The sequence below is a fragment of the Arabidopsis lyrata genome (assembly GCF_000004255.2).
Source record: "Arabidopsis lyrata subsp. lyrata unplaced genomic scaffold ARALYscaffold_2, whole genome shotgun sequence".
Classification (NCBI taxonomy): Eukaryota; Viridiplantae; Streptophyta; class Magnoliopsida; order Brassicales; family Brassicaceae; genus Arabidopsis; species Arabidopsis lyrata.
Window position 1 is genome coordinate 18,198,573 of NW_003302554.1, and position 26,132 is coordinate 18,224,704.

General features: G+C 32.6%; 4 protein-coding genes and 3 long non-coding RNA genes across 13 annotated transcripts; 4 read left to right on the forward strand and 3 right to left on the reverse strand.

Annotated features, from left to right (window-relative positions):
- Nucleotides 1–508: 508 nt before the first annotated feature.
- LOC9325256 lies at nt 509–3,516 on the forward strand. 4 transcript variants are annotated; one of them, XR_002334187.1, is made up of 7 exons: nt 509–592; nt 1,332–1,632; nt 1,761–2,055; nt 2,418–2,656; nt 2,764–2,830; nt 2,912–3,238; nt 3,328–3,516. It is a non-coding gene; the product is annotated as an uncharacterized LOC9325256 (long non-coding RNA). The 4 variants fall into 4 exon arrangements; XR_002334185.1 differs by having other exon boundaries at nt 510–592; nt 676–1,632; XR_002334186.1 differs by lacking the exon at nt 509–592 and adding an exon at nt 601–857.
- On the reverse strand, nt 3,486–4,552 carry LOC9323803 (heme-binding protein 2). Its single transcript, XM_002889147.2, has 2 exons — nt 4,233–4,552; nt 3,486–4,029 (listed from the first exon to the last, which is right to left on the reverse strand). Exons 1-2 carry the CDS (start codon nt 4,484–4,486, stop codon nt 3,636–3,638), a joined length of 648 nt encoding a protein of 215 aa, XP_002889193.1. The 5' UTR covers nt 4,487–4,552; the 3' UTR covers nt 3,486–3,635.
- Nucleotides 4,553–7,219: 2,667 nt separating this feature from the next.
- LOC9325257 (F-box protein At1g80960) lies at nt 7,220–8,722 on the forward strand (the record flags this gene model as incomplete). The annotated part of the gene is made up of 3 exons (XM_002887693.2): nt 7,220–7,858; nt 7,944–8,105; nt 8,231–8,722. Coding segments are annotated over 3 exons (1,110 nt in total), but the record flags the coding sequence as incomplete, so codon positions are not given.
- Nucleotides 8,723–9,535: 813 nt separating this feature from the next.
- LOC110224231 lies at nt 9,536–11,848 on the forward strand (the record flags this gene model as incomplete). The annotated part of the gene is given in 2 exon segments (XM_021010102.1): nt 9,536–9,686; nt 11,499–11,848. Coding segments are annotated over 2 exon segments (243 nt in total), but the record flags the coding sequence as incomplete, so codon positions are not given.
- Nucleotides 11,849–16,229: 4,381 nt separating this feature from the next.
- LOC9323804 (seco-amyrin synthase) lies at nt 16,230–23,527 on the forward strand. 4 transcript variants are annotated; one of them, XM_021034774.1, is made up of 15 exons: nt 16,230–16,320; nt 16,403–16,640; nt 19,858–20,043; nt 20,143–20,232; nt 20,336–20,527; nt 20,742–20,826; nt 20,927–21,093; nt 21,346–21,537; nt 21,655–21,768; nt 21,855–22,106; nt 22,200–22,298; nt 22,399–22,455; nt 22,565–22,611; nt 22,703–23,189; nt 23,273–23,527. In XM_021034774.1, exons 2-15 carry the CDS (start codon nt 16,437–16,439, stop codon nt 23,378–23,380), a joined length of 2,280 nt encoding a protein of 759 aa, XP_020890433.1. In that variant the 5' UTR covers nt 16,230–16,320; nt 16,403–16,436; the 3' UTR covers nt 23,381–23,527. The 4 variants fall into 4 exon arrangements, with proteins under 4 accessions (XP_020890433.1, XP_020890435.1, XP_020890432.1 ...); XM_021034773.1 differs by having other exon boundaries at nt 16,233–16,330; XM_021034775.1 differs by having other exon boundaries at nt 16,233–16,330; nt 22,224–22,298.
- On the reverse strand, nt 17,902–19,249 carry LOC110230814. Its single transcript, XR_002333972.1, has 2 exons — nt 18,406–19,249; nt 17,902–18,307 (listed from the first exon to the last, which is right to left on the reverse strand). It is a non-coding gene; the product is annotated as an uncharacterized LOC110230814 (long non-coding RNA).
- Nucleotides 23,427–24,257, reverse strand: LOC110230815. The gene is made up of 2 exons (XR_002333974.1): nt 23,900–24,257; nt 23,427–23,812 (listed from the first exon to the last, which is right to left on the reverse strand). It is a non-coding gene; the product is annotated as an uncharacterized LOC110230815 (long non-coding RNA).
- Nucleotides 24,258–26,132: the final 1,875 nt, after the last annotated feature.

Consider the following 26,132-nt stretch of genomic DNA (forward strand, 5'->3'; position numbering starts at 1 on the left):
TAAAATCCAGTGTTATTCAAAACTAAAAGACTTGTAAAATCTTTGTATATTAAGTAATTTCAAATGAAACCTCTTTGGAGTTTCATAAGTAAATTATTAGAATCAAAATCTAAGATATACTGCAGAGATTTTGAAATCCACACAAACAGATTCTTAAAACCAATATCAGAAAACAAATCTAAACCTTAAATAATTGACTTTAACTCCACCATTGAATAACAACCCCCTTACTCTCACTATCATGTTAACATCAATTACTTTCAAATTAATAATTAACATCCTTTAAAGGTCGACTTAGAACTTACTAAAAATCAAAACATATGATTTGACACGAAAAATCTGAAATTTCCAAGTTTTTTACTAGCCATCCAAATGTAACAAGTATATAGAAAATAAATTGATTACTTTTTCTCTTTTGACAAAATTGATTACTTTTACAAATTGTTTTTTATATGTGCAAAATAATCTGTTGTATATATTAAATAAGAACATGTTTTTTTTTTTTGCAATTAATGAATCGGAGATACAAGGGAAAAAAAAAACTTGAACAAGATACTGAAAGTCTTTGGTTGTCTTCATCGTTGTCAATAAGGTATGTCAAACGCGATTTCGGGTCTTTTTTTTTTTAAGGATGTTTCTAATTTGTATCAAAGTGAAATTTTGTTTATATGCAAGGGCTTTGGGGTTCATGGGTGTTACTTGGATGTTAGATTTGAGAGCAATGAGGAGTTAGATTGGTCGTCATAAGCGGTCGTAGGAGTGTGATTTTGAGTGGCTTGGTAAAGAATGTGCTAGGTTCTCTGCGGATTTGAGTTTTCTATTGGGCTGTGTGAGTTCCATTGAGTATGTAGCCTCAGGTGGGTTATCAGAAAAAAAGTTATCTTTTTGTTTTGTTTTGTTTAGGGAATGTGCTGAAGAGAGTAAGACAATGGACAGTTATTTCATACTAGTTTTCGATGTTTGTATCAATCTAACAACTTTTAGGAGATGGGTTTATCTCAATGGCTTTGCTTTGTCACTAAAGCTTCTAAATGGGGAGATTTTGCTCTTTGTTTGCGTGCTCCAAAGCATACCATCTCATCTCTGCTTTGGGACATACTCTGATCTGATACGTGGCTGAGCCTTAAAATGGTGAACACAAGTGCTTTTGGGATGCTTCACATTTTCTTTGAATTTTTGGTTCTTGCTCTATTCGTGTATGCTTTTAAGGTAGCTGTGTCAATGATCTCTACGGATCAGTTTTCTTTTCCTTGGAGTGTTAGTTTGTTTGATGATGATTTTTATCTCTTCTATCAATCTATGGATTATGTGTAGTTTACATATTATTATAGGCCTCAGAAAGAAGGTGATTAACTATCTCTCTCTGATGGAAGCTGAAGAAGCTCTTAGATCTGAGGCTATGGCCGCTGCAAGTAAGGTTTTAAGAAGCAAGACTGTAGTTGCTGCGAGTGGATTTCTAAGAGCTGAGACCGTGGATGCTGCTGCGATTGGGTCTTCACGAGCCGAGACTGTAGCTTCTGCGAGTGGAGTCCCAGTTATGGTATGTTCCAAGAGTAAAGAGTTACATGTATGTGCAAGGTGCTTAAGTCCTGCTAAGACACGCTGCTCAAGATGCAAATCTGTTAGATACTGGTATATTTTTTAAGTTTGGTTTCAGATACATTTTCTTAAAAATGTTTTAGATTGATAATCTGAGCTTATAAAAAGTTGCTGACTATATAATCCGAAGTTGAGTAGTTCTTGATTGTTAACATCTGTAGCTCTGGGGAGTGCCAAACAATTCACTGGAGGCTATCTCATAAGGATGAATGTGTCCCGGTGGAGTACTGTTCTACTTCCACTGGGAAGCTTTCCTGCGACGAAGAACTCGCAAGCTTGGGTGGCTCTCAGGTTGACAATGCGCCTCAGTTCAAATGCAAGAAGGCCAACAGAGAATCGCGTAGAAAGGACGATGTTCGCAGGTTTGGTACCTCCAATGAATTTTCTGGTGGAGAAGCAGCCTGAGTTGGTGGCGGTAGTAATAGCATGTTGAAAGGGGATCACTTTAAACATAAGGTGAGTTGTCCTTAAATATTTATTTGTGTATACCTGAGTCTTTTTTTTAATAAAAAAAATCTCAAACTAAATGCAATCATTCTTGAGTTAAATCATAGACAAGGGCCTGTAAAGTGTTGAAAACATGAGGTTAGCTACTGTTTATTTGAAAACATGAGGGACTGATATGAAATTCCTTCCGTCCTTTCCGGTAAACATGAGGTTAGCTACTGTTCCGCCTTTCCGGTAAACATCAGTGGTTCTGCGTATTTATTATGTGAAGTACACTAGTAGGGTGATTTTAACCAATTAGAAAAACCATCCTTTCTTGTTAAAAGTTAAAACTGTGCGTAACTTTAGTTTTTGTGGATTCCTGTTAGCAGTCGAAAAGCAAAGGCTATGCCGTGGAAGAAAATCCCTCATGAAATACTGTTAACTCTTGCATGCGAGTGAATGGACAACCTTTAGCAACTAGTATGCAGGAAAGTTGCAAACAACATGAGAGCGATTTGGAAGGTAGAAACTCTTTTGGCTGTTCAAACATTCAATTTCCTACAAAAGGTGGGAAATAAAAGAAAGAAACCTGTCTTTTACAACATGGGAACATAATGTTGTTGGACAGGTACATATTCCTAGTATCAGACTCATAAAAATTACCTTAGTGGAGACTGATTCAGTTTGACATTTGGAAGTTTCTACGATGCATAACTGTTGAACTGCCCAACTCAGGTGTCAACAAATCTGGAGAACATCAATGCAGACTCAAGCTGGAAGGGGCAAGTGGCTGAAATATCAAGTGAATGTCTCCTAGAAGCCTTGACATATGAGTTCTTTTGCAGTGTTCATATTTTGTTTATACGGTAGAGACTGTTTCCAGAGACAGCAGTTGCATCTCAAACCATGGATATTATGAAGATGATGGGTTTAAGAAAGTCTACAAAGCTTAATACTAATGAACAGCATGATGATCTTCACAAAAAGCTAAAAGATTGTTTTGTCTCTTTTTTTTTCTTCTGTCTGTTATGTTTTCAGATGCTATTACCATATGAGGAGTTTGTTAGACTCTTTCATAGTGAAGTGTGAACTTGAACAACATGTAATGATGCTTAGAGAAAACGGTGGCCCGCTTTGTGCAAGCAGAGTTCTCTCGCATATGCTGTCTGATTGGTGATTGGAGTCAAGAAGATGCTCACGCGCTCTTAAGGTTTCTTGTAGTTCCTTATCTAGATTTTTGCTAGAATATAATTCCAATTAGAGATGTTTCCCATGATTAGAAAAATGACTTGCATGTAGGCTTTTGGTTGCTTCTATGCAATCCATATGTTTGGAGAGACGACTCCACTCGAAGGTCTACACCAGAAGATCTTGATTTTCAATTTAATTTTACTTCTATTTAATCATTTTTCAGACTTTTTTTGGTTACAGTTTTTCCCACCTTTACAAATAGTCAATAGATAAAACAAATAACAATATTAATAACCAGAGATACAATTTATACGGTTAAACCAGAAGCTGCTGTTACAGTCTCGGTTCTAAACCACCTCTTCTAATCCAATTGCAACGTAACAATCAAATCGTGAGGGCGTAATTAATTAACATGATTACATGTTAAATGGGACCATGATCTCATTAACCCTAGCCGTGGTCTGAGACGGCGGGTTATAATCAGCGACTATATACGCCGGCGACTTTCCTCTGCTCTTCTCGACGGGTAAAATCCAGTCAGAACTCTGGAGGCTTTCCATCAGAGCCGCAGCTTCTTTCTTGGCTACATCGTCCGACACGTACCCACCGATCTGCCTCACGGCTACGTAGGTTGGTTTCCATGACTGCACGTGGAGATCATCGGCCGGAGGTGGGCTCTGTTGGTTCTTCTTCGGGAGGTAGAAGGAGATCGTGTAGACTGATTTTCCCGGCGTTGCTTGTGTGATCACCGGAGCTGTCATGTTCATCTTCACTTTGCTCTTGTTATCTCCTTGTATGTAACTAAATAATCTATAAACCAAAAAAATATATTCAATTTCAGGTTTATTAGTAGTTACTCACACTTGGTTTATAATCTATATTAGAAAACCAAATCTTATCCGGTTTATTCATTTTCCGGCTTGTTTCTTTTCTAATTGTGGAGTGAATTTAGTTGGATTAGATAACCCTAGGCTATATATATAACAAAGATTAGATTGAGACATGTAAGTTACCGTCGGAAACCGGTTTTGGTGGCTTGAGTCATGGATGGGGCGGGGATAGGACTAGTAGAAATCCATAGCGCAGCGTCATACATTCGGATCTCAAAGCCGTATCCGGCCTCTACCAATTTATAGGTGGGGCACTCGTAGTGGTCACATGTTCCAGGACGAAACCCATTAAATGGTACGGGAGCTTGAGCATATGATCCAACCACGGCTAGGCTGAGGCATAGCGATAGCTTTAAGATGTTTAAACCGGTTTCCATGATTGAATAGACTTTAATGAAAAACCAAAAAAAAAAAAAGAAGACTTAAATGAATATTGTAGATCCGAATTGGTATGTTTGGTGTATGGGGTATTTATAGTTGCATTTTTAGGCAATGAGATGATAAGAATAGAGTACAAGTTATTAATATCTTTGACTTGTTAAAGTTAGTACAAGTTTGACCTTTGATAATTGGGTTCAGTTGGCAAGACAATTATGAAATGCTTTGAGGTATTAAATGTGGATTTTGATAAATGTTTTGCCAAGTTTAGCAGAGATAATTGCCTAAAAAAAGTTAATTCTTATGGTAAATATATCAATTAGTCAGCAAAATTGATAAACAAACAAAAATGAGGACTTCTATTTTTAAAAAGGCACATTAGTAATTGACTATTGACTAATATTGAACAATTAAAAAAAAAAAACTAAGAAGCGACCTAAATTCAACTAAATAATGGTAAAAAAGACAATATTTTTTCTACAAAAAAAAATATATTTTTTTTTTATTTAGAGAAAATCAGTGTTCACTATACCTAATTCAACTAATGGTGCAATGTAAATTTATCATTTAATCTTTATCACTTTCATAAGTTCATTAGAATATCTACCGAGATTTTTAAAAAATATAATAAAATGAATCATAATAACCCGATGTGTCGATGTCTTACTGAATGTTTCTAATTTTGTATAATAAAATAGTACAAATCAATATAAAATATAATGTGGACTTGTCGAAGGAGATGAGAGCAGCCGCTGAGTATGGGGACCATTGGATTTGTCTGAAAACAGTAACAAAGGATGGACTCAAGTCAACTCAAGTGATGAAGAGATTTTGTTTGGACTTGTGAGTTGTGAGAGGAGGAGCAATTTCACCAAAGAACCTATAGGTTAGGACGACGTTAACTCGCACATATATATTTGATGTTTCAGTTTCCACTGCAAACAAACTTGTTCTGTGCGGACCACTTAACTATTTGGACTTCGGCTTATAAGAAGACTATGACCAAGTAACTTATTTACTTGTAGGAATAGTTGGCGATCGGACATCTGATGCTAATTATAAAACTCAGTATAATCATCTCTTTGGAGGAACTGCAAATGCAGATGCTCTAGTAAATGACCAAAAGTTTAGAAACTAGTAGTAAATACTTAATAATTTCATTAAAGCCGTATTTGTAGTTCGCAGTTCACTTTGACAAAATCTACAAACTCAAAATGAATTTGACAGAAAACGCAAGATAAGTAAAATAAATTGTCACAATAAGCAATTTTCCCTATGTTCCAAGTTTTACATATATACTGATCAATAGCCTTCATATACAACAGACACTCTCCTAAAATCGCGATTATGGATCAAATAATGTCTCAAAATATGCATCTTAATATTAACTATATAGCTATAAGTATATAGATATATAGATTAGTATATAATATCGTAAATAAAATAAAACCTACGCACATTGCAGAGAAAAATCAGTATGTGAATATGTGATAGTAATCAACTAAAACAACAAAGCATGCAATCTTATTTGTGCTATGTGGTTGTTAAATGTTTTCTATAAAGTTGAATTACATATTTGGTCTTTAGTTTCAAAATAAAAAAATAACTACACAAATTTTGATGCCGAAATAAAATTTGATAAATATGCATTTCATAATTCATACCAAATATATCTAATATAACTAAACTATTCCACGTATGACACGGTAATTGTCTAGTTATAGGTCAAGAAGGAACGCCCATTAAATGTTTACTTTCTTTCTCATTTTGCCAAATGCCAATGTCGTAGACCAAAAAAATAAAATCCAAATTCTCCAATTGAAAAACGGGAAGGTAATTAATTAACTTGAGTAGCCTTATGTGTATATATATATATGTTACGATGTGCCTCTTTGCAACAATAACATCATATAAGCTATAATTTCATTTTCTTAGTTTTTGAGTCAAAATAATTCTCTCTTCTTCATTTATGTCTCTCTTACAAAACGAATCCTCTATATTATCGAACATAAGAGTCAGTATCGATGCAATCGATAATGCTGATCAAATATGTAAGCTTCCTAACGATATGTTGCTCAAGATCTTATCAGAATTGTCCACAGAAGAAGCAATAAAGACATGTGTTTTGTCCAAACGATGGGTAGATACATGGAAAGAAATGTCAAATCTTTGCTTTGACATGCGAAAGACCATCACCGTCAACGGGATTGTTCTGCCACAATTATTAGATCGTGCCGCTCAACTGATGACCCAGGTTCTTTTTATTTTCTCTCTCAATATTCTGTCTTATAATTTTCAATCACTTATTGATAAAAAAAAAAAAGATTTGGATTAAAAGAAGAAAATCATTATATATTTCCTTTGAAAACTTATAAGAAATTTTATAAATATAAATATGAGATCATAGACTTCCAAAAAAATTTAAAATAACAGATAACGGTATTTCAACAAATAACGGTATTTTAATTTAACAATAACGGTATTTCCCGCAAAAAATTGTTACATTTAAAACAAATATATGATCAATAATCTAGAGAAGCATATGATCTAATGCCTTATATACATAGAATAAATACACGCATACATAAAATTACATGTTTATGTATATAATTCAATCTAATGGATTCAACAAATATAAGATATAAAGAGATACAAGTATCGATGAAAACATTTGCTGCAAATGTTAATAGACTTTTCGTAATTGTTTGTTCTTATTGAATTCTTAATCATTTTTGCATTTTCAGGTTATAAACAATCACAATGGCCATCTAGAGACTTGCATAATATGCCATTACTCATACCAATTAGAAGACGGAACGCTTGCTTCTTGGATCCAATCACTGACTAGTATGAAACACACCAAAAATCTTATCCTTGCAAATTTTAATGGTCACCTCGTACCAACAATTGAAGCCTATGTGCTTAAGCTTTCCCCAGAGATATTCTACCACCCAAAGCTAAGAACACTCTCGCTATATCAATACATATTACAGGATGCACATGCCTTTAACAATTGTAGGAATCTCAAGCACCTTGAACTCTTGCAAATCTTTGCTGAGATTGGTGTTTTCAACGAAGTCATCTCGTCTTGCCCCTCCCTGGAGGTTCTTATCCTACAAATCATTTTCTTCAACCCCAGTGGTCATTTGAAGATTGATCATAAAAATTTAAGGATCTTGTCCATCTCATGCAACCAAATTGATAGCATTGAAGTGCGTGCAACTCGTCTTGATATTCTCTCCATAGAAAATATCCTATGTGAGAGTGATAAGGTCGTTCTCGAAATCCCTAGACTCCCGTTTGGTAGAAACTATTGGGTAGCAGGAAGGCTCTTTCCTCATACCAGCATCAATATCTCATGTCCCCCTAAGGTACAAGAAATTATATTGCACTTGGATATAAACAAAAATAATTTTTTTAGTTTGACATGTTTGTTAATTGTGTATTTGAATCTAGAAGAACGAAAGCAGTGGGATGGCGAGGCCTCTCAACAATGTAACATTTCTTGCATCTTTATCTGTGAGTTTAGATTTGAAGAATCCTCGAGAAGTCGAGGTGCTAAGGAAAATGTTAGCTGTTTGGACTGAAAAAATGATAGAACTTGAAATATCATTTAAGGTATGTTCATTTCATATTTTCATGTTCCATTTTTAATTGGATGCTTTGATCTTTGATCACTTTAACCACATTTGTTATAATATGTATTCAGATCCGATACAATATTTAACTTGCTGTGTATGTAGCATAACAATTCTCTTGGGGAAGAAGGCAAATCTTCTAAAGGTGGAGCAAATAACAAGCTGTGGGAGAAGGCAGAACCGTTTCCCAATGCTGATTTTCGCGTGGATACTATATGGATGCACAATTTCAGCGGTTCAAGTAAAGAACAATTTGCACTAGCTTCGCGTTTTGTGATGCAAAAGACAGTAATGAAGAAGATGATGATTAAGACCTCATCTGACGAAAAGAAGAAGAAAAGGATAGAAGCGGCAGTTGCCAAGCTAAAGGAACTTCCAAAAGGTAACAAGGAGCTTAGTATCGAATGCTTCTAATGAGATTTGGTTTGGATCTATCTATAAGAAGTCATGAAAGTGAAGATTAAATATGGTCTGAACTCTCAATCTCAACTTTCAAGTAATTAATTAATGTTTTCAGTGTTTGTTTGATGTTGTAATATCTGGGATTTACTTTGTCCTCATAATCATGCCTAAGGTATAGACATCTTTACATAATGTTGATTTGATAACTTTAATTTGTTGTTCTGGTACATTTTGAAATTATGGGGATTTTATTTTAGTCTAAGACTGTATGAAGAACAACACATCATTTCCTTTCAAATATTTATTTGTCGTACCAGCAAAACATTTTTAACGTACGATATAACCTCTATAAATTAATACTCCGATAACTCCATACCTCGATAAACCAATACATTTCTTTAGTTCTAAATTAGTTCTTTTGGTTAATTAATATATATATAAAAATTAATCACTCTATAAATTAGTAAATATCATAGTCCCCACATTAATTAATTTATAGATATTTTACTCTTACTTAAAAAGATTAAAGCATAGCCATTGACAAATTTTTAAAAGTAGATATGCTGCAAAAGGAAAAAAATCTTCATGAAATCATTTAAATTAGAAACAAATAAAATATCATTTGGTAAATATAATGTCAAGAAGGAAAGAGCATTAATGTTTCCCTCAATTGTTGACTGTAAGAGAAAAATAAACTTAAATTGTTCAAATGAAAATAAAAAGTAAATTATTATGAATTAGGGTTTGATTTTAATTTCCACAACAACCCCACACATTTTATCTGTCGCTGATTAATCTTTCGTGTCTCCTCAATATTTATCTACATCAAACATATAAACGATCCATTCTCTTACATGTGCAGAATCTCAAATAAAAAAAGCTGTTTTTTTTCTTTTTACTCGTGTCTCGCTTCTTCACTATATGATCCTGTCCACGAAAGAAACTGTAAGCACATAGATGGAATGCTTGGAAAAGAGACGTCTAATATCTCGTGCGAAGGATCAGTAAAGCCCACAAGGTCAGTTTTGTTTATCTCAACAATTTTCTCTAAGTGCTTTTTGGATAAATTACACGACTAGATCTTTTAACACGTTCTCTCATGTGAGTGCGAAGGATCACAAAGCCCAGGAGGCTTTCGTCAGATACTACTCATCATGCCGCTAAATCTATGGGCCAAGGTCAGTTTTGTTTATCTCAACATATTTTCTCAATTTCTCTTAATGCTTTTTGGATAAGGAAATTACACGAATAGATCTATAATCTTTTAACATGATGATCTATTATTAGATGGTAGATTACAAAACCCTAAGATAGCCCACGAATATTTAATAGGAAAATTGGAAATAAAGGATATCTACTTAAAAACTTGTCCATATATTCTTTTTTCTTGTAGATTGGTCAAATAGGTTTTTTGAAAATAAAAAACTCAATTTTACCCTCATTTTCTCTCAAAATTAATAAAAATTTGATTTTAAAAATAAAACTTTGTTGGTATACTTACCTGAAGCTAGATGGACTGCTTTTGAAGCATGGTTTAGAAACGTAAAGTAAATCCTATGATTCTATTTTTATATCTTTTAAATATACCTGATTTTATAATTGTATATTCCTTTTGTTTTACCTTCATTGCAGTCGTGAAGTTCCAAAAATCTGTCCATCTCATCTACTGATGCACTATTTCAGCGTCTGATTGATAAAAAAAAAATGGCTAGGCAACGATGTAAGTTTTACTATTTTTTTTTTCATGACTGATTACGTATTCATTTCGATAAATACTAACTTGTTTTTAAAAATAATTGCATCGCAGGAAATAGATGCAGTACTGTACTCTGTTCTATTCCATAGTCTTCTGCAACAATCGCCTGTAACTCTTCAAAAGTTGTAGTCGTTTCCAAACTCAACAATCTCCCACGATTTTTTTCATCAATAATAAATCTCCACTCCTTGTTATACAATCTCCACACACCACTCTTTACGTAGATGTGCATCGAGAAATCGTTGATCAAAAAAGGAAAAATTTGAAGGAAAAGTGTTCTTAGCTTTTTAGAAACGAAAGTGGTGGTTTAAGACGTGTAGCTTTTCAGGGTTTAAAAAACGATTTAGGTTTTAATCTTAGTCTAAAAACCGTAGACAACAACTTCTACATCTTGAAGATCGTAATCTAAACAATAAATATTCATTTAAATCGTAATCTAAAAAAAATATTTTGTTTTATTTTCTGAAGATTTACTTTCTATATTTAGAGTATTCTAAAACTTACAGAAATCGAAATCTGCAATATCGTAGAATTTACATTCTAAACGAAGATTACAATTTCTAACGATGGCAGAAGATGTAGAAATTATTAGAACGGCTATTCTAAAATATTTAGAACATAGAGGAAAATGTAGAATGCATGTTCTAAATATTTTAGATATATGATTTTCGAATTTCTAAAATTCTCAGAACATAAATCTAGTATGAAATATGTAGAACATGTACAAAAATGCAGAATACATGAGTTTCGCAGAACTCTAGAAAACGTGTTCTACCAAAATTAGATGAAACTTTATCTATAAAAAAATAAACTTTTTTTAAACCAAATCTAAAAAATTCTACTTCAAATCACCTCTACTCTTGTATATCTACATGTTTTTATGATTATTTTTTTAAAAAAACATTTAAATTAGGTTGTAGGGGTAAAATCGTCCAGACTGACAATCTCACAAAAAAAGTGTATATGGACAAATTTTTAAGTAGATATCCTTTATTTCCAATTTTCCCTTTAATTAAATTAGCTTGTTTGTTGATTGAAATGCAATTATAGATTTTTATACATCACAATAATAACAAAAATTATTTTGCTCTTATAATAATTTCAAACACTGATCATCATCAAATATAAAACCTAATATTTTCGTACGGGAGAATACCGTTAGCTTTAACGATATTTCGGGGGAAAATATTAGATTTTCAAATTTAGGATCAATAGATTTATTAATTATTGTAATGGATAAAAGATCTATAAGACATGATCTCTAATTGCCACTTAGATTAAATACTTGCATACATACCAACTTATGATCTATCTTAACTAGAATTTGTCACGATTTGGTAGGCTTCACTTCACACCAAAAAAAGACAATCCTAACTTGACTTGTATAGTATACAAATCCATAGAACTTTACTGTAAAAGAAGCAGTCATGTATCTTAGACTGATGAGTAAGATGTACCTAATTGTGACATTGATGGTTGAGATTTTCCGCTCACCTGCAATAATGGAAGCTGTTTCCCATCTTTAACTTCTTCCAAGAGTGCCTAATCTTGAACCGCGTGTCATTTATTTTGAGTTTTGTTTTCCTTATTCGCTTGAATCATCTGAAGATTGGAAAATATTGCTCAAGTACTTATATCAACACACGTTTCTCCTTCTCCAATCTCTGCAAGAAAAGATGCAGAAATAATAGCCTTTCTAGAGGGTGGTGCAACATCTCTGGATGTAAATGGTACTCTTACAAATGGTGATGGTGAAAAGAAAAGGAGCAGCTTGTTAGTCTGAACTCGGTCTAGTTCAAACCAAAACATCTTTTCATCCTTGAAATTCTCTGCAATTACAAGGTTGAACTTTTTTTCAACCAAGGGCTCACACCGCACTAGGACTCATACTATTACCTTACTCTTGTGACAAAAATTGCATTAAAGAGATACGTTTCGGGTTGGAGGAAGTTTGGGGTACGGGTCCTAATGTCATGTGAAGAAAAGTTCAGCCCAATAATTGCAGAGAAACATATGTTTGGTTTGAACTAGACCGATGTCAACAAACAAGCTGCTTCGTTTCTATTCACCATCAACATCTTTAATTGCACCATCGACGTCCAGAAATGCTGCACCACCCCTCTAGAACGATTATTTCAACATCTTAGCTTGCATATATAGATAGGCTAAGGAGTGTCATGTGTTAATAAGTGGGGCAATGTTTTCATTGTTTAGATGATTTAAGCGAAAACAAAGAAAATGAAGCAAAAGAAGTGGCTCGAGGTTCAGGATTAGGCAATCTTGGAAGAACTCTAGAGGGTGGGAAACAACTTTCATTGTTGTAGATGAGCAAAAATGTCAACTATCAATGTCACGATCCGATGCATCTTACTCGTCAGTTCTTACATATATGACCGCTTCTTCAAATCTGGAAAATAAAATTGGTCGACAAATGAAGTTTCATCTTAAGCGAGTAAATGTGTTGAAAAGCCTTGGGCATCTGCTTCTCGAGTTCTACCAACAATTGAAGATATAATAAACGACCTAACCCTCTATTTTATATAATAGATATGAGAGATCTGTAAACTACTAACAGTAAAAATCAAAAGAGTTATTACAATCTTTACAATTCAAATTACATACTGATACACGATTGTATTCATGTGTGTTCAGGTACTCTGTGGATTTACTTTGCGGGATACATTCATGGCGTTTTCCTATTTGTAGGGTAAAAAGTTTCTAGTAACGCCAATGTCTCTCATTCTACAGCTCCACGAAGAACTTTATCCTCAGCCTTATGGCAAAAATCAACACTATTTTAGTGAAATGTATCTACCGTGAAACACACGCATGTCGAAATCCACAAAGATCCAAAAAAGAAAGATTTACGGTTTTGTCAAAAACAGAGCGCATGAAGAGAAAGAAGAAGAAAGCACTGCAAAGTTTCTCGAGTTCAGATCCGAGAAATTAATTATCATCAGAAAGTCTCGATCTTCTCACAAGGAAGTACCCAATGAAGAGAGTCGAACACTATCAATCCTTTTGAATCAAACCCTCCCTTTCAGAACAAGTCTGTCTCATTTAATCGGTCCACCTCACTCAACCATATATTCCCGGTTTAGATTGATATCCGATATGCAAAAATCTGGCTATAAAACATATGAGATCAATGGATTATGGATGCTCTAAATAATTTATATAAAAAAAATTGGATGGTGTGTTACCGTGTGTATATGACAGCTCACTACTAGTCTTTGAGTTTTAAGCTAGATGACGATTTGTATGTGCATTCAACCATTCTTGGCATTTTCTCATTTAAGGTTTAGAGCTAGGATAGTTGGGAGATATAATTAATCTTAATTAAGCTTATATTATATGGTCTCCTTGGTTTTAACTAAGCTAATCGATGCAATATTGAGATAAGTACATAATGATAACCATGCAAAATTTTTTATTTTTTATTGGTATGATATTTGTACTCGCTTCGCTTCGGTGGTTACAAGTTACAACCACCATCATTTACTCTCAACGTAACTCGTCAAGTTTGGTTTTTAGCGACTTACTAAATATTTTATTATGGCGGTCCTTTACTTGGAATTATACTAGTATATTTTACCCCCAAAAAGGAAGAAAACACTCAACTCTATTAGATCCTGTCTACTTTTAATACGAATATTGTACCCAAAAATGTTGAAAAACTCAACTCTAGCTAGCTATTGATCCTGTCTACTTTAAGCAAACCTAGCGTAGTTACTTCCAGGTACATTTATAGATTAAAATAAACACGAATCAACCATTACTATAGTAGATTAATAGCCAATTATTTCTCTCTTTTTTTTTTGTTTAAAATTTGAGTAAAATAATACAAACTACTATTATTAGATGAGAAGCAAAAATCATAACAAGGAATCTTATAACTTGATTATGTTGTCGATTTATAAATAGAGAAAAGAAAATTGCATCGAAAAAATTTGGGTTAGTGAGAACAAGGTGAATAAATTATTTATTCTAGTTTTTTTTTTAGGAAAACAAGGAGTTGAATTGAAGACATTTCTTTAAACCAATCGAGAGAAATTAATAAAAGGAAACAGTGAGTTGAATAATTGATGACATCTTGAAAATTGATGAACACTAATAAATCAAAAGGATTCCTTTAAAACAAAGGTTAGGGAAAAAATAAAATAAAATGTCAGCTTAATGTGGTAATTTATCATCAAATTAATTATCAATTCAATGTAGTAACTTCTCGGAAGTAGTCAAAAATACAAAATTATGGTCTTGTATATGTTTGTTTCTATTTGTTTAGAATTTTAATTTTGAATCTGTGATTTTTGTCAGTTTTTAAAAATATACTACTTATGTTTTGATCATATTTTTTTAAAAATTTACTTATTTTTTTGATCAATTTGTTTTTCTCTTGATTATTTAAATTATTTCAGTAATTATAATATATTGATAGATGTGTACTATAAAAAAATTGCATGGAAAAAATTTAGATTAGTGATTTAGAACAAGGTGAATAGATTAATTACTCTATTTTTTTTTGTTTCAATGTTTAATTCAATTTGAAAAATACTAGATTATAATTTAAAAGACTTCATAAATTTTATGACCCAAAAGTCACGTTTCAATACTAAAAAAATGGACTCATAAATGCATGGACTTTTGGTCGTCGGTGTTATACAAAAATTTATAGAGAAATTGTTAAAAATACCCATTTTTCAATACTCCTTTTCAAAAATGCTTCCTTTGAGAGTTCATTTTTAAGTTTGCCCTCTTTTAATTTTTAATGACCATTTTACCCTTATTTGAAACAAAATTAGATCTACAAAATACAAAATATTTTTTGGCAGGAAAAGTGATCGCGCAATTTTCTCACCAAAACACTTGTAAAAACCTTTAAAATACCTTGTAAATTTTTCCCGTAAAATTTTTTCCCGCCAAAAAAGTTTCCCGCCAAATTTTTTTTTACGGGAAAAGTGATTCCGCAATTTTTTTGGCGGGAAAAATTTACAAGGTATTTTAAAGGTTTTACAGAGTATTTACAAGTGTTTTGTAAGGTTTTACAATGTATTTTAAAAGGTTTTACAAGGTACTTATAAGGTTTTATAAGGTATTTATAACTTGTAAAACCTTATAAAAAACTTGTAAAACCTTATAACTTGTAAAACCTTATAAAATAGCTTGTAAAATTTTATAATATCTTATAAATACCTTATAAATACGTTGTAAAACCTTTTAAAATACATTGTAAAACCTTATAAATACCCTGTAAAAAACCTTTAAAATACTTTGTAAATTTTTCCCGCCAAAAATTTAACGCCAAAAAAATTGCGGAATCACTTTTTCCGCAAAAAAAATTTTTACGGGAAAATTTTACAAGGTATTTTAAAAGTTTTACAAGTTTTTACAAGTGTTTTGGCGGAAAAAATTGCGGGATCACTTTTCCCGCCAAAAAATATTTTGTATTTTGTGGACCTAATTTTGTTATATTTCCTTATATATTTGTGATATCTTTTATTAAAAGAAGGGTAATTTAGTCATTTTGTACATAAAAAGGGGTATTTTTAAAAATAGACAGCCAAAAAGAGCATTTTTGAAAAAATATATTAAAAAAAGGTATTTTTGTGAGTCTCCCAAATTTATATATAGATTAGTAGATAACTAAACTTAAAAAAAAAAAAAAGTAGACGAAAGTTTCTTTTATATTCATGTAGGCACGGCCTAGTTAACAGGTCCCAAAAATCCAAAAACTAAAAAAAAAATAATTGTACGGCAACAAGATGTCCTCTACGGAATCCACTTGATTATGTTAATATATGTCTGTTCCGTTTTATCATCCCTATAAATTGGCAAAATCAACAAAACTTTAAATTAAAAAAAAAAAAAAACTAGCTAATTCCGGGCATCTTAGATAAAAATAAACATCCCGTCCAAAATCTAGATAGATAATATCCAATAGAAAAAAAAATATATAAGCATGACCCCTGGCATATTTTGAACTATAAATAGGTGTTACTTGTTTCCTTCCATAATGAGAGAGGAAAAGCTCATCACGGTAAGATTTGGTACGTAGTCAAACTCGTTCATAGATACAAATATACAAACATATATATATACACTAACTATAATGTTCACAGTGATTAGCTAGGACTCGACGAGGATTGATACCAAATGTGGAGACTAAGAATTGCAGCTGAAGCTGGAGACAAGAATCACTTGTTCACAACCAACAGTTATGCCGGTAGACAGATTTGGGAATTTGATGCTAAGGCAGGCTCGCCTGAGGAATTAGCTGAAGTCAATAAGGTTCGACAGAAGTTCTCAAGCAATCCGCCTCGTTTCAAGTCTAGTGCTGATCTACTTTGGCGCATGCAGGTGGAAATATTTTACATTACTTGCTTTTTTTTAGGTAGTTCCAGTCTTATAAGGTCACATATTAAGAAATCATTTAATTTTTGTTTATTTTTAAACAAAAACATCATTTATTATCTAATCAACCAATAGAAAAATAATCTGCATAATATAAATCATCAAAATCAATAAAAAACTAATTAATATTGTATTGAAAACTGAAAACATCATCTATTTAAAAACAAAAACAAAAGCTTAAAACATAATTTATATAAAAACGGAGGGAGTATTTCTTAAAGATATATTTTTTAATAGAAATATGGTAGAATCTGTTCTCAAATGAAAAACCTATGATAAACTTTCTCTTTTGTCAAAAAATTGACACGTCTTTCTATAAGTGATGTATATCTTTTGTGATAAATCATATTCTCCTTAGTTTAGAATATTAATTAAATAGTTTGTATGTTGTTATTTTATTATATAAATCATAAAATATATATATATATATATATATATATATATATATATATATATATATATATATATATATATATATATATATATATATATCAAGATCTATTATGCATAAGGTTACTTAAGATTACTATTTCTTTTAAGAAAACTGAGATTATAAAAATCTTATTTTGATATTTGTGTCAACATTTTGATATTTAATAAAGTGTGATCATGAACATCAATTTTATACGTTCATAGTCCTTTTTATGTTAATCTTATGTACCCTAATTTAGGTTTAACCTCCTGTATAGATAGATCCAAGACTTAAACCTCTTGTATAGATAGATCCAAGACTTAGGTTAATCTTAAGCTTAATTGTACTATTTAAGAGATGTAATTGTACTATTTAAGAGATGTAATTGAAATATTAATATTATATTGATGAGATACCTAATATCTCACCAATCTATATATACATTTTTGGATGACTTTTAGCAAATAAATCCTGGGGTTGGGAAGTATTTACAAAGAATACCATTGGTTGGGTGGGTTTTTTTTTTAAACGATTGACCCGGATATTAAGCATCGGATCTCTTCTGTTTCTTCCCAAAAACGACATTAATTTAAATTTTCGAATTAAATATTTGACCATTTAACAATCTTCCCAAAATCTCTCCATATAACTTACACGATTAGTTACTAAAATAAAACCTCCGAGATATTTGCTAGCATTTAATCACTACCAAATTAACAATTTCCATTTTCCTATTTTGCATTTCCTATATTAAAGATTCGTCTCAAAATATTAACTCCACGATTTGGAAACAAATTTCAAATCTGATGCTCAACTATTTGCCATAAAAATCTCCACAAAATATTGAATCCATTTTCTCGACAATCTCTCGACAACAGAAACTATATGATTGTATTAAAAACGGATTTGGTGAATATTCCTGAAAAATCCGATTCAAAAGATTTGATTCTAATTCAGTTTAGGTTGCAAATAAATTTTACTTGGTCACCAATAGATTATTGACTTAATCGGAACTCGCCTATAAATACTCTCTAGCTTTACCTCTCATCACATTATCAAACACACAAAGCTCATCACATCTCTTTGGATTCAGAGACAGGAAAAGAAAGAGATGATTCCGGTTGAGAGGGTTACATGAAGTCCTCAGAACAGCAGAGGAGACGAAGTGGTTTGTCAGATAAGCTTGAAATGGCTTCAAAAACTGAACTTTAAGTTTCAAAATTTCTGGAAATTCAAAAAATCCTAATCTCTAATTGTCATAATGAGGAGACAATAGAGAGAGAGAGGGATTAGATGTACCTAAGATCACAGAAGATTGGCGACAGAGGAATCGCTGAGGGGTCGAGTAGTTTAATCGGAAATCGTAGCCGACACTATCAAGAGAGAAAAGTGAAAGTAGGAAACAACGGTTTATATGGTGAGCCTTGAGATCATCGTCGACCAATAAAGATGGACGACGTCATGGGAATCGCCGGAAAAAAAGAAAGAGATTAGCTTCGAGGACGAAGCAATGGCGATTTTGGTTTCGACGGAGAAAGAGAAAGCCACAGAGGATTCGTAGGCATCGGGTTCAGAAGCTTAGCCTGCCCGAGAATTCGCTGACGAACGTGGTGTTGGCCGGAGTTACCGTTGTCAGAATCATGGTCAGTTTTGCATTGAAGAAATCGAAGAAGATGCTTCGTTATCATCGTTGGGGAAGAAGCAAAGTAAAAGAGGAAAAAAAGTTTTGTTGGGTTGGGCCTGTTAAAGAGAATAAACAAGTAGACTGAGCCCAAGGTAGAGTTTATGAGATAATGGGCCCAGTCTTCTTTTTCTGGCCCAAATACAATAGTCTTCTTCTGATGGTGAAGTTGAGCCAAGTAATGTTTTGGGCCAAGTAATATCACAAGCGATGCCAGCACAAGAAAGACGTGAGAGATACAGAGAGAAGTTGAAACATGTTGTGATCATACTATGGGCTCATTATAAAAGAAAATAAATTAAAGATAAAAAGTATGAGTTTGTTTAAGGCAAATCATCATTTCTATATTTGACATTACTTAGGGTAAAAAAAAAATTACTTCCACAATTATATATATTGTAACCAAAGTTTTCAGATTTTATATTTAAAAATCAGAAGAACATAACAGTGGATATTTTATTTACGCCACAAGATTAAGCTATGCAATTTTTGGTGTTGGGTAGTGAATTAATTAGTATATGTCTTTTAGTAATAAAAATAATTTGAAATCTAAGAGGTATAAAATTAAAAAATATCACTAACAATATACACATAACTAGACATAATACAAATAGTGTACTTATACATTCAACAAACTATAATATTCTTTACAAAAAAATATTCCAGATATAATAAACGGTGACAACTTTAATATATATGATATAAACTCAATTTATATTTTATAATAGAAAACCATAAATATATTTATTTATTTTTTGACGGCAAAAACCATAAATATTAAAATAACATAATTTTAGAAAAAAAATTTGCCCCGCGGTGTACCACGGGTTAAATCCTAGTGAAGATACATTTTTAAATTGATTTTTTAAAAATTATTTTGAACAAAAAATATTAATATTATATTAGTGAGATATTTTATTTGAGATGCTCTAGAAAACTAAAAACCTATATTATTCATTTACCGTTAGACTATGTCTATAACATATATTCTAACCAGTAGAAACTAATTTCTTTTTTTTTAATGTTTTCTTCGTTTTTTGTTTTTGATTTTGCAACATGATTACGTACAGTTTCTAAGGGAGAAGAGTTTTGAGCAGAAGATTCCGCGAGTGATAATAGATGATGAACAGAAGATAACATATGAAGACGCCAAGATGGCACTTAAAAGAGGGATACTCTATTTTGCGGCCTTGCAAGCCGATGATGGACACTGGCCTGCTGAAAATTCTGGTCCCCTGTTCTTCGAAGCTCCCTTTGTGAGCTACACACACATATATTTGGATATTTATAAATACAGCTAGTAACACTCTTAGAAACAAAATTAATAGTTTATTTAACAATGAAAAAATTCACAGGTCATAAGCTTGTATATCACTGGGCATCTGGATAAAATCTTCTCTCAAGAGCATCGCAAAGAGCTGATGCGTTACATGTACAACCATCAGGTACGTGTAATAATATGTACACATATGGATAAATAATTTACCTGATAAACCTTGAGGGAATGATATGTAATTCATCTATGTTCGTATCATACTTCATTTGTAGAACGATGATGGTGGATGGGGATTACATGTGGAAGGCCACAGTGTTTGGTTCTGTACGGTTATCAACTACATATGTCTAAGAATTTTTGGGATAGAGCCTGACCAAGAAAATGTTTGTGCAAGGGCTCGAAAGTGGATCCTCGACCACGGTGGTGCTACTTATACACCTTTGATCGGAAAGATTTGGCTTTCGGTATGCATATATTTGGTTAGAATATCACACATCGGAAATTATGAAGTTGTATATATCTAACATAATATATAATGGACATGGATCTCTCTAATCATTGTTGATTGATTTTAATTGGAAACTCATGATTAATTAATATCTTTAATATTCCTTAGTACTTTAGATCTCTACTTAGTAGAACTTCATTATTAATTAGTTCAGTTGCTCACATACACAGGTTCTTGGAGTGTATGATTGGTCTGGTTGCAAACCCATACCACCGGAGTTTTGGATGCTCCCTTCTTCTTCTCCTGTCAATGGAGGTTCCAAATGAATTTCTATTTCTATGTTCTATCATCTTCTTGAGTTAGTAGCGAGTCGGTCCAATAATTTCACTAAAGCTAAGTAATTTCATAAATGCAGGCACTCTATGGATTTATTTCCGGGACATTTTTATGGCTGTGTCATACTTGTATGGCAAAAAATTTGTCACTAAAACAACACCTCTAATTGCACAGCTCCGGGAAGAGCTTTATCCTCAGCGTTATAGCAAAATTGATTGGAGCCAAGCTCGCCAACAATGCGCAAAGGTATTCATCTTCCTATGCCTTGATTGCTTCTAATGTCGTACATTTAAACGTTGCGTTTATATGTAAGACATACTATATATACTCTTCTTATTAACATATAAAATATTTATACTTGTGCAAATGTAAATTGTAAATTACATATATATGGTCATCATCAAATGCAGACGGAATTTACAATCTACAAAGAAACACTAAAGATTGTAAACACCAAACACACTATTTTAATATGTAAACATAATGATGATGATGCAGGAAGATCTATACTATCCACAATCATTTGTACAAAACTTGTTTTGGAGAGGTGTTCATATGTTGTCAGAGAATGTCTTGAATCAGTGGCCTTTCAACAAACTCATAAGACAAAGAGCGCTCCGGAAAACAATGGAACTCATTCACTACCATAACGAAGTCACCAGATACATTACTGGTGGATGTGTGCAAAATGTATTTATTTCTTTGCATTTTACAAAAGGTAATTTTGTCTTGATATAAATTGTTGATGAGAGAAGATAATAATTTTTTTCTTGTTTTTTTTTGTAATGTTTTATTTTTCTTGTTAAGCCATTTCATATGCTTGCTTGTTGGATAGAAGACCCAGAGAGTGATTACTTTAAGAAGCATCTCACTAGAGTCGCAGATTACATATGGATTGGAGAGGATGGTCTAAAAATCCAGGTTAAAACTTGTTTATTTAGGTTAACTTGTCTTTCTTATGCTTCTTAAACTCTTAGTTACATTAAGAATGGATTTTACTTGTGTAGTCGTTTGGTAGCCAGTTGTGGGATACGGCCCTATCACTCCAAGTCATGTTAGGTGCTGCTGATGTTATTGATGATGAGAGTATTAAAGCAACGTTGGTCAAGGGATACAAATTCTTGGAGAATTCTCAGATAACACAGAATCCTCCCGGTGACCATATGAAAATGTTCCGACACATTACAAAAGGTGGATGGACTTTTTCAGACCAAGATCAAGGATGGCCTGTTTCTGATTGCACTGCTGAGAGTTTAGAGGTTTGCTGATTTTTTTTAATCTGAGAATTCGTAACAAAGAAACTTTGTGATTTCATGTTGATATATATACTAACTAATGATAACATCCTCTAGTGTTGCCTAATCTTTGAAAGCCAGCCGTTTGAGATCATTGGTGAGAAAATGGATGTCAAGAGACTTTATGACGCTGTCAATTTTCTTCTAAATCTGCAGGCAAGTAAACTACTAAAATTTTTAATTAAAAAATATATATGTTGATTTTTGTTGTAACAAAATCTCTTAAATGTTGGTACAAAATTAATTATAAAAACAGAGCAAGAATGGAGGTATATCGGCGTGGGAGCCAGCCCTTGGGAAAACCTGGCTAGAGGTAATAATATTTACATTACTAGTTTAGCATCTCTCATATTTTTTTTTTCTTGTTTCAAGATTATATTTCAATACAAAAAAAGAGAGGGTAATATTGTGTAACAATGCAGTGGCTCAGTCCAGTGGAGTTCATGGAAAACACAATCGTGGAGCACGAGTACTTTCTTTTTGTCGGTCTTTTCATTCTTTCTAGTTGAACATATAATATTGAGTCGGGGTTGGCTTAAATGGAATCGATGAATAATCAGGTATGTAGAATGCACAGGATCAGTGATAATAGCATTGGCCAGGTTCAAGCAACAGTTTCCAGCTCACAGAACAGAAGAAGTTGAAAGGTTTATAGTAAAGGGAGTGAAATACATAGAGAACTTACAAATGGTGGATGGTTCATGGTATGGCAACTGGGGAGTGTGTTTCATGTATGGATCCTTTTTTGCTATAAGAGGTCTAGTGGCTGCAGGAAAGACTTATAGTAACTGCAAGGCGATTCGTAGAGCAGTTCAGTTCTTTCTCAACACACAAAACGTTGAAGGCGGTTGGGGAGAGAGTTTTCTCTCTTGCCCCAACAAGAAATATATTCCTTTAGAAGGAAACAAGAGTAATGTAGTGAATACAGGACAAGCACTAATGGGTCTAATTATGGGTGGTCAGATGGAGCGAAACCCGTTACCAGTTCACCGTGCTGCCAAAGTGTTGATCAATTTGCAGATGGATAACGGTGATTTTCCCCAAGAGGTGATTATAATCTAAAGAAATCTTAATACAACTCACTACACCCAAACGAAAAAAATTGATTTTGTTTTATATTAAATTCGCAGGAAATGAGAGGAGTGTTCAAGATGAATGTGGTGCAACATTATCCAACATATAGGAACATATTCACTCTCTGGGCACTCACATATTATACTCAAGCTCTGCGTCCGTAACAACTTGATCACATTTGCATCTTATCATCACTACTATCTGTTTTTCTTTTTTTTTTGGGGATGAATCATCATTACTATCTTACAATGTCAGCATCTTTAGTTTTACTTCTGGAACATTATCTTTTAACAAAAAAAAAAAAAAACAAATCCTCTGTTTTTCTTGAAAGACAACACAAAGATATTTACAATTTCTGCCAACACAATTATCTGCATTACAGCAGCTAAACCCCTTTTGTGTGTGCTCTATATACTATAAGCAAGTTTCCCAATCATTCTAACTTAATTTGGAAAACTAAGGGGGGGGGGGGAATAGATTTTTTCGAGATCATACATAACCATTTCTTTCAGAGCTGACCTGAAGCCACTTGGAGGGAGGCACTGCAGATTCTTTATCACGTCATCAGCTTTCTCATAGCCAATTCTCGTTCTCTCCTAAACCATATTGTTAGATCCCCTAGATCAATTTTAGACACTGAATAGAAGAAGACAGTGCCAGAAAGAGATTATTTGGATACTAACCAACAAAAGATTGTAATTCAACCAAAATCGGCTGTTGTGACTCTTGCCTCAAATGGGAAGTCACTGTTTGAGCTTGACCAATACCTACACTTCTCATGAGGCAACTTTATAGCCATAAGCCGAATTCAAGAATTGAACTAATTGAGACCAGACTAAGGGACAAGAAGATCCAGTCAAAGTAATCAGATATCTACTCCAAGAATCTCAATCCAAACTAAACAGAAAATTTGAACCTTAAAAGGTCAAATTATATGTTTTTTCCAAGTTTTACTAGTCATCCAAATGTCAAAAGAAAAGTATATGGAAAATAAATTGATTACCTTTACAAATGATTTTATATCATTATGCAAATTTGGTATCCACAAAAATAAAATTAAAATTAAAAAACAAACATAAGAAAGATTTTTTTTTAAAAAAATCCGAAAAGAACAAAATCAAAATTTTAGAAATCCGAATTAAAAACTTGAATGCTAAATCTACATAATAATAGGAAAATCAAGTTGAATGTTTGGAATCACTACGACTAATGATGGATCCAAAATCCGGTTAGTTTTCATATCATTATGCAAATTTGGTATCCAAAAAAGTAAATAATTTTTAAAAAACAGACACAAGAAAAAAAAAATTAAAATCCGAAAAGAAACAAAATCAAAATTTTAAAAATCCGAATTAAAAACTTGAATGCTAAAATCTACATAATAATAGAAAAAACAAGTTGAATGTTTGGAATCGCTAACGACTAATGCTGGATCCAAAATCCGGTTAGTTTTCATATCATTATGCAAATTTAATATCCAAAAAATTAAAAAAAAAATTAAAAAAACAAACATAATTTTTAAAAAAATCCGAAAATAGAACTTTTCTAAAAAAGTTCGAAAAAAAAGCAAAATAAAAATTTTAAAAATCCGAATTAAAAACTTGAATGCTAAATCTACATAATAATAGGAAAAACAAGTTGAATGTTTGGAATCGCTAACGACTAATGTTGGATCCAAAATCCGGTTAGTTTTCATATCATTATGTAAATTTGGTATCCAAATTTTTAATATTTAAAATTTCAAAACATTTAAAAGTAAAAAAAAAGGGACTTTAAACCAAAAAATAAAAATGAAAAGTTTTTAAAAAATTTGAAAATCTGTGAGAAAGAATAAATAAAAAGCTGTAATATTTAAAAAAACTTTTAAAAATTAAAAAAGGATAGAAATTGACCTCAGTTTTTTAATGAGCATGTGAATGGGCTTTTTGTTGGGCTGCAGATGCGACTGCAATCCAAGACCTTCTCCACCACCGTGTCCGTCCGTCACCACCTTCTTCTCCACCACCGTGAACGCAAAAGCTTCTCATGATCCTCCTCAACCAGAGCATCGAAGATAGAATAAACAAGATCCGACGTCTTTGAACCTCGTCCGACGACGGAGACTGAGAGATGATATCGAGAGAGAAAGGGAGAAGAAGAATCAGAGCATCAACTTCTTCCATCACGGCAAAGATTTATCCAGAGAAAATCATGAGATTCGAAGAACTCGAAGATGAAATAGAAGCATGAATCGAAGAAGAGAATGATAAAAAAAAATCAGAGCAATTGGAGGCTCTATTTATAGTTTCCTTATGAGATTCAAAAGTTTGCTCCTTTTTTTTTCTCTCTTCTGTGTTGTTTCCTTTTATCTTGGTAATTTCCTTTTTTCTAAAAATCTTATTTGTTGTTTCCTTTTTTCTGTGTTGAGTTATTTCCTTTTCTCGAGCAAAAAAATTGATATCGAAGAATCAACCAAGGAGAGAGACACAGAATCTTAAGCAGAAAAGAGGAGAAGGAGAAGACAGAGAGCAAGCACATCAGAAATAAATTTTGATAAGACGATGATTGGGAATACTTGTAGTTTCTGAACTTAGCATTGATGACGTATTCACATAAGAAGTTGCAATAAAGGTTTCATGTGTGTTCAGGTACTCTGTGGATTTATTTGCGGGATACATTCATGGCGTTTTCCTATTTGTAGGGTAAAAAGTTTCTAGTAACGCCAATGTCTCTCATTCTACAGCTCCACGAAGAACTTTATCCTCAGCCTTATGGCAAAAATCAACACTATTTTAGTGAAATGTATCTACCGTGAAACACACGCATGTCGAAATCCACAAAGATCCAAAAAAGAAAGATTTACGGTTTTGTCAAAAGCAGAGCACATGAAGAGAAAGAAGAAGAGAGCACTCCAAAGTTTCACGAGTTCAGATCCGA

Excerpts from the sequence above, each read along its gene's own strand:
- LOC9323803 (XM_002889147.2), bottom strand. The coding sequence starts at position 4,486 with ATGGAAACCGGTTTAAACATCTTAAAGCTATCGCTATGCCTCAGCCTA. Across the intron at positions 4,030-4,232 it reads ACCAAAACCGGTTTCCGACG|ATTATTTAGTTACATACAAG; the intron begins GTAACTTACATG and ends TTTGGTTTATAG.
- LOC9323804 (XM_021034774.1), top strand. The coding sequence starts at position 16,437 with ATGTGGAGACTAAGAATTGCAGCTGAAGCTGGAGACAAGAATCACTTG. Across the intron at positions 16,641-19,857 it reads ATCTACTTTGGCGCATGCAG|TTTCTAAGGGAGAAGAGTTT; the intron begins GTGGAAATATTT and ends GATTACGTACAG. Across the intron at positions 20,044-20,142 it reads TGTTCTTCGAAGCTCCCTTT|GTCATAAGCTTGTATATCAC; the intron begins GTGAGCTACACA and ends AAAAATTCACAG.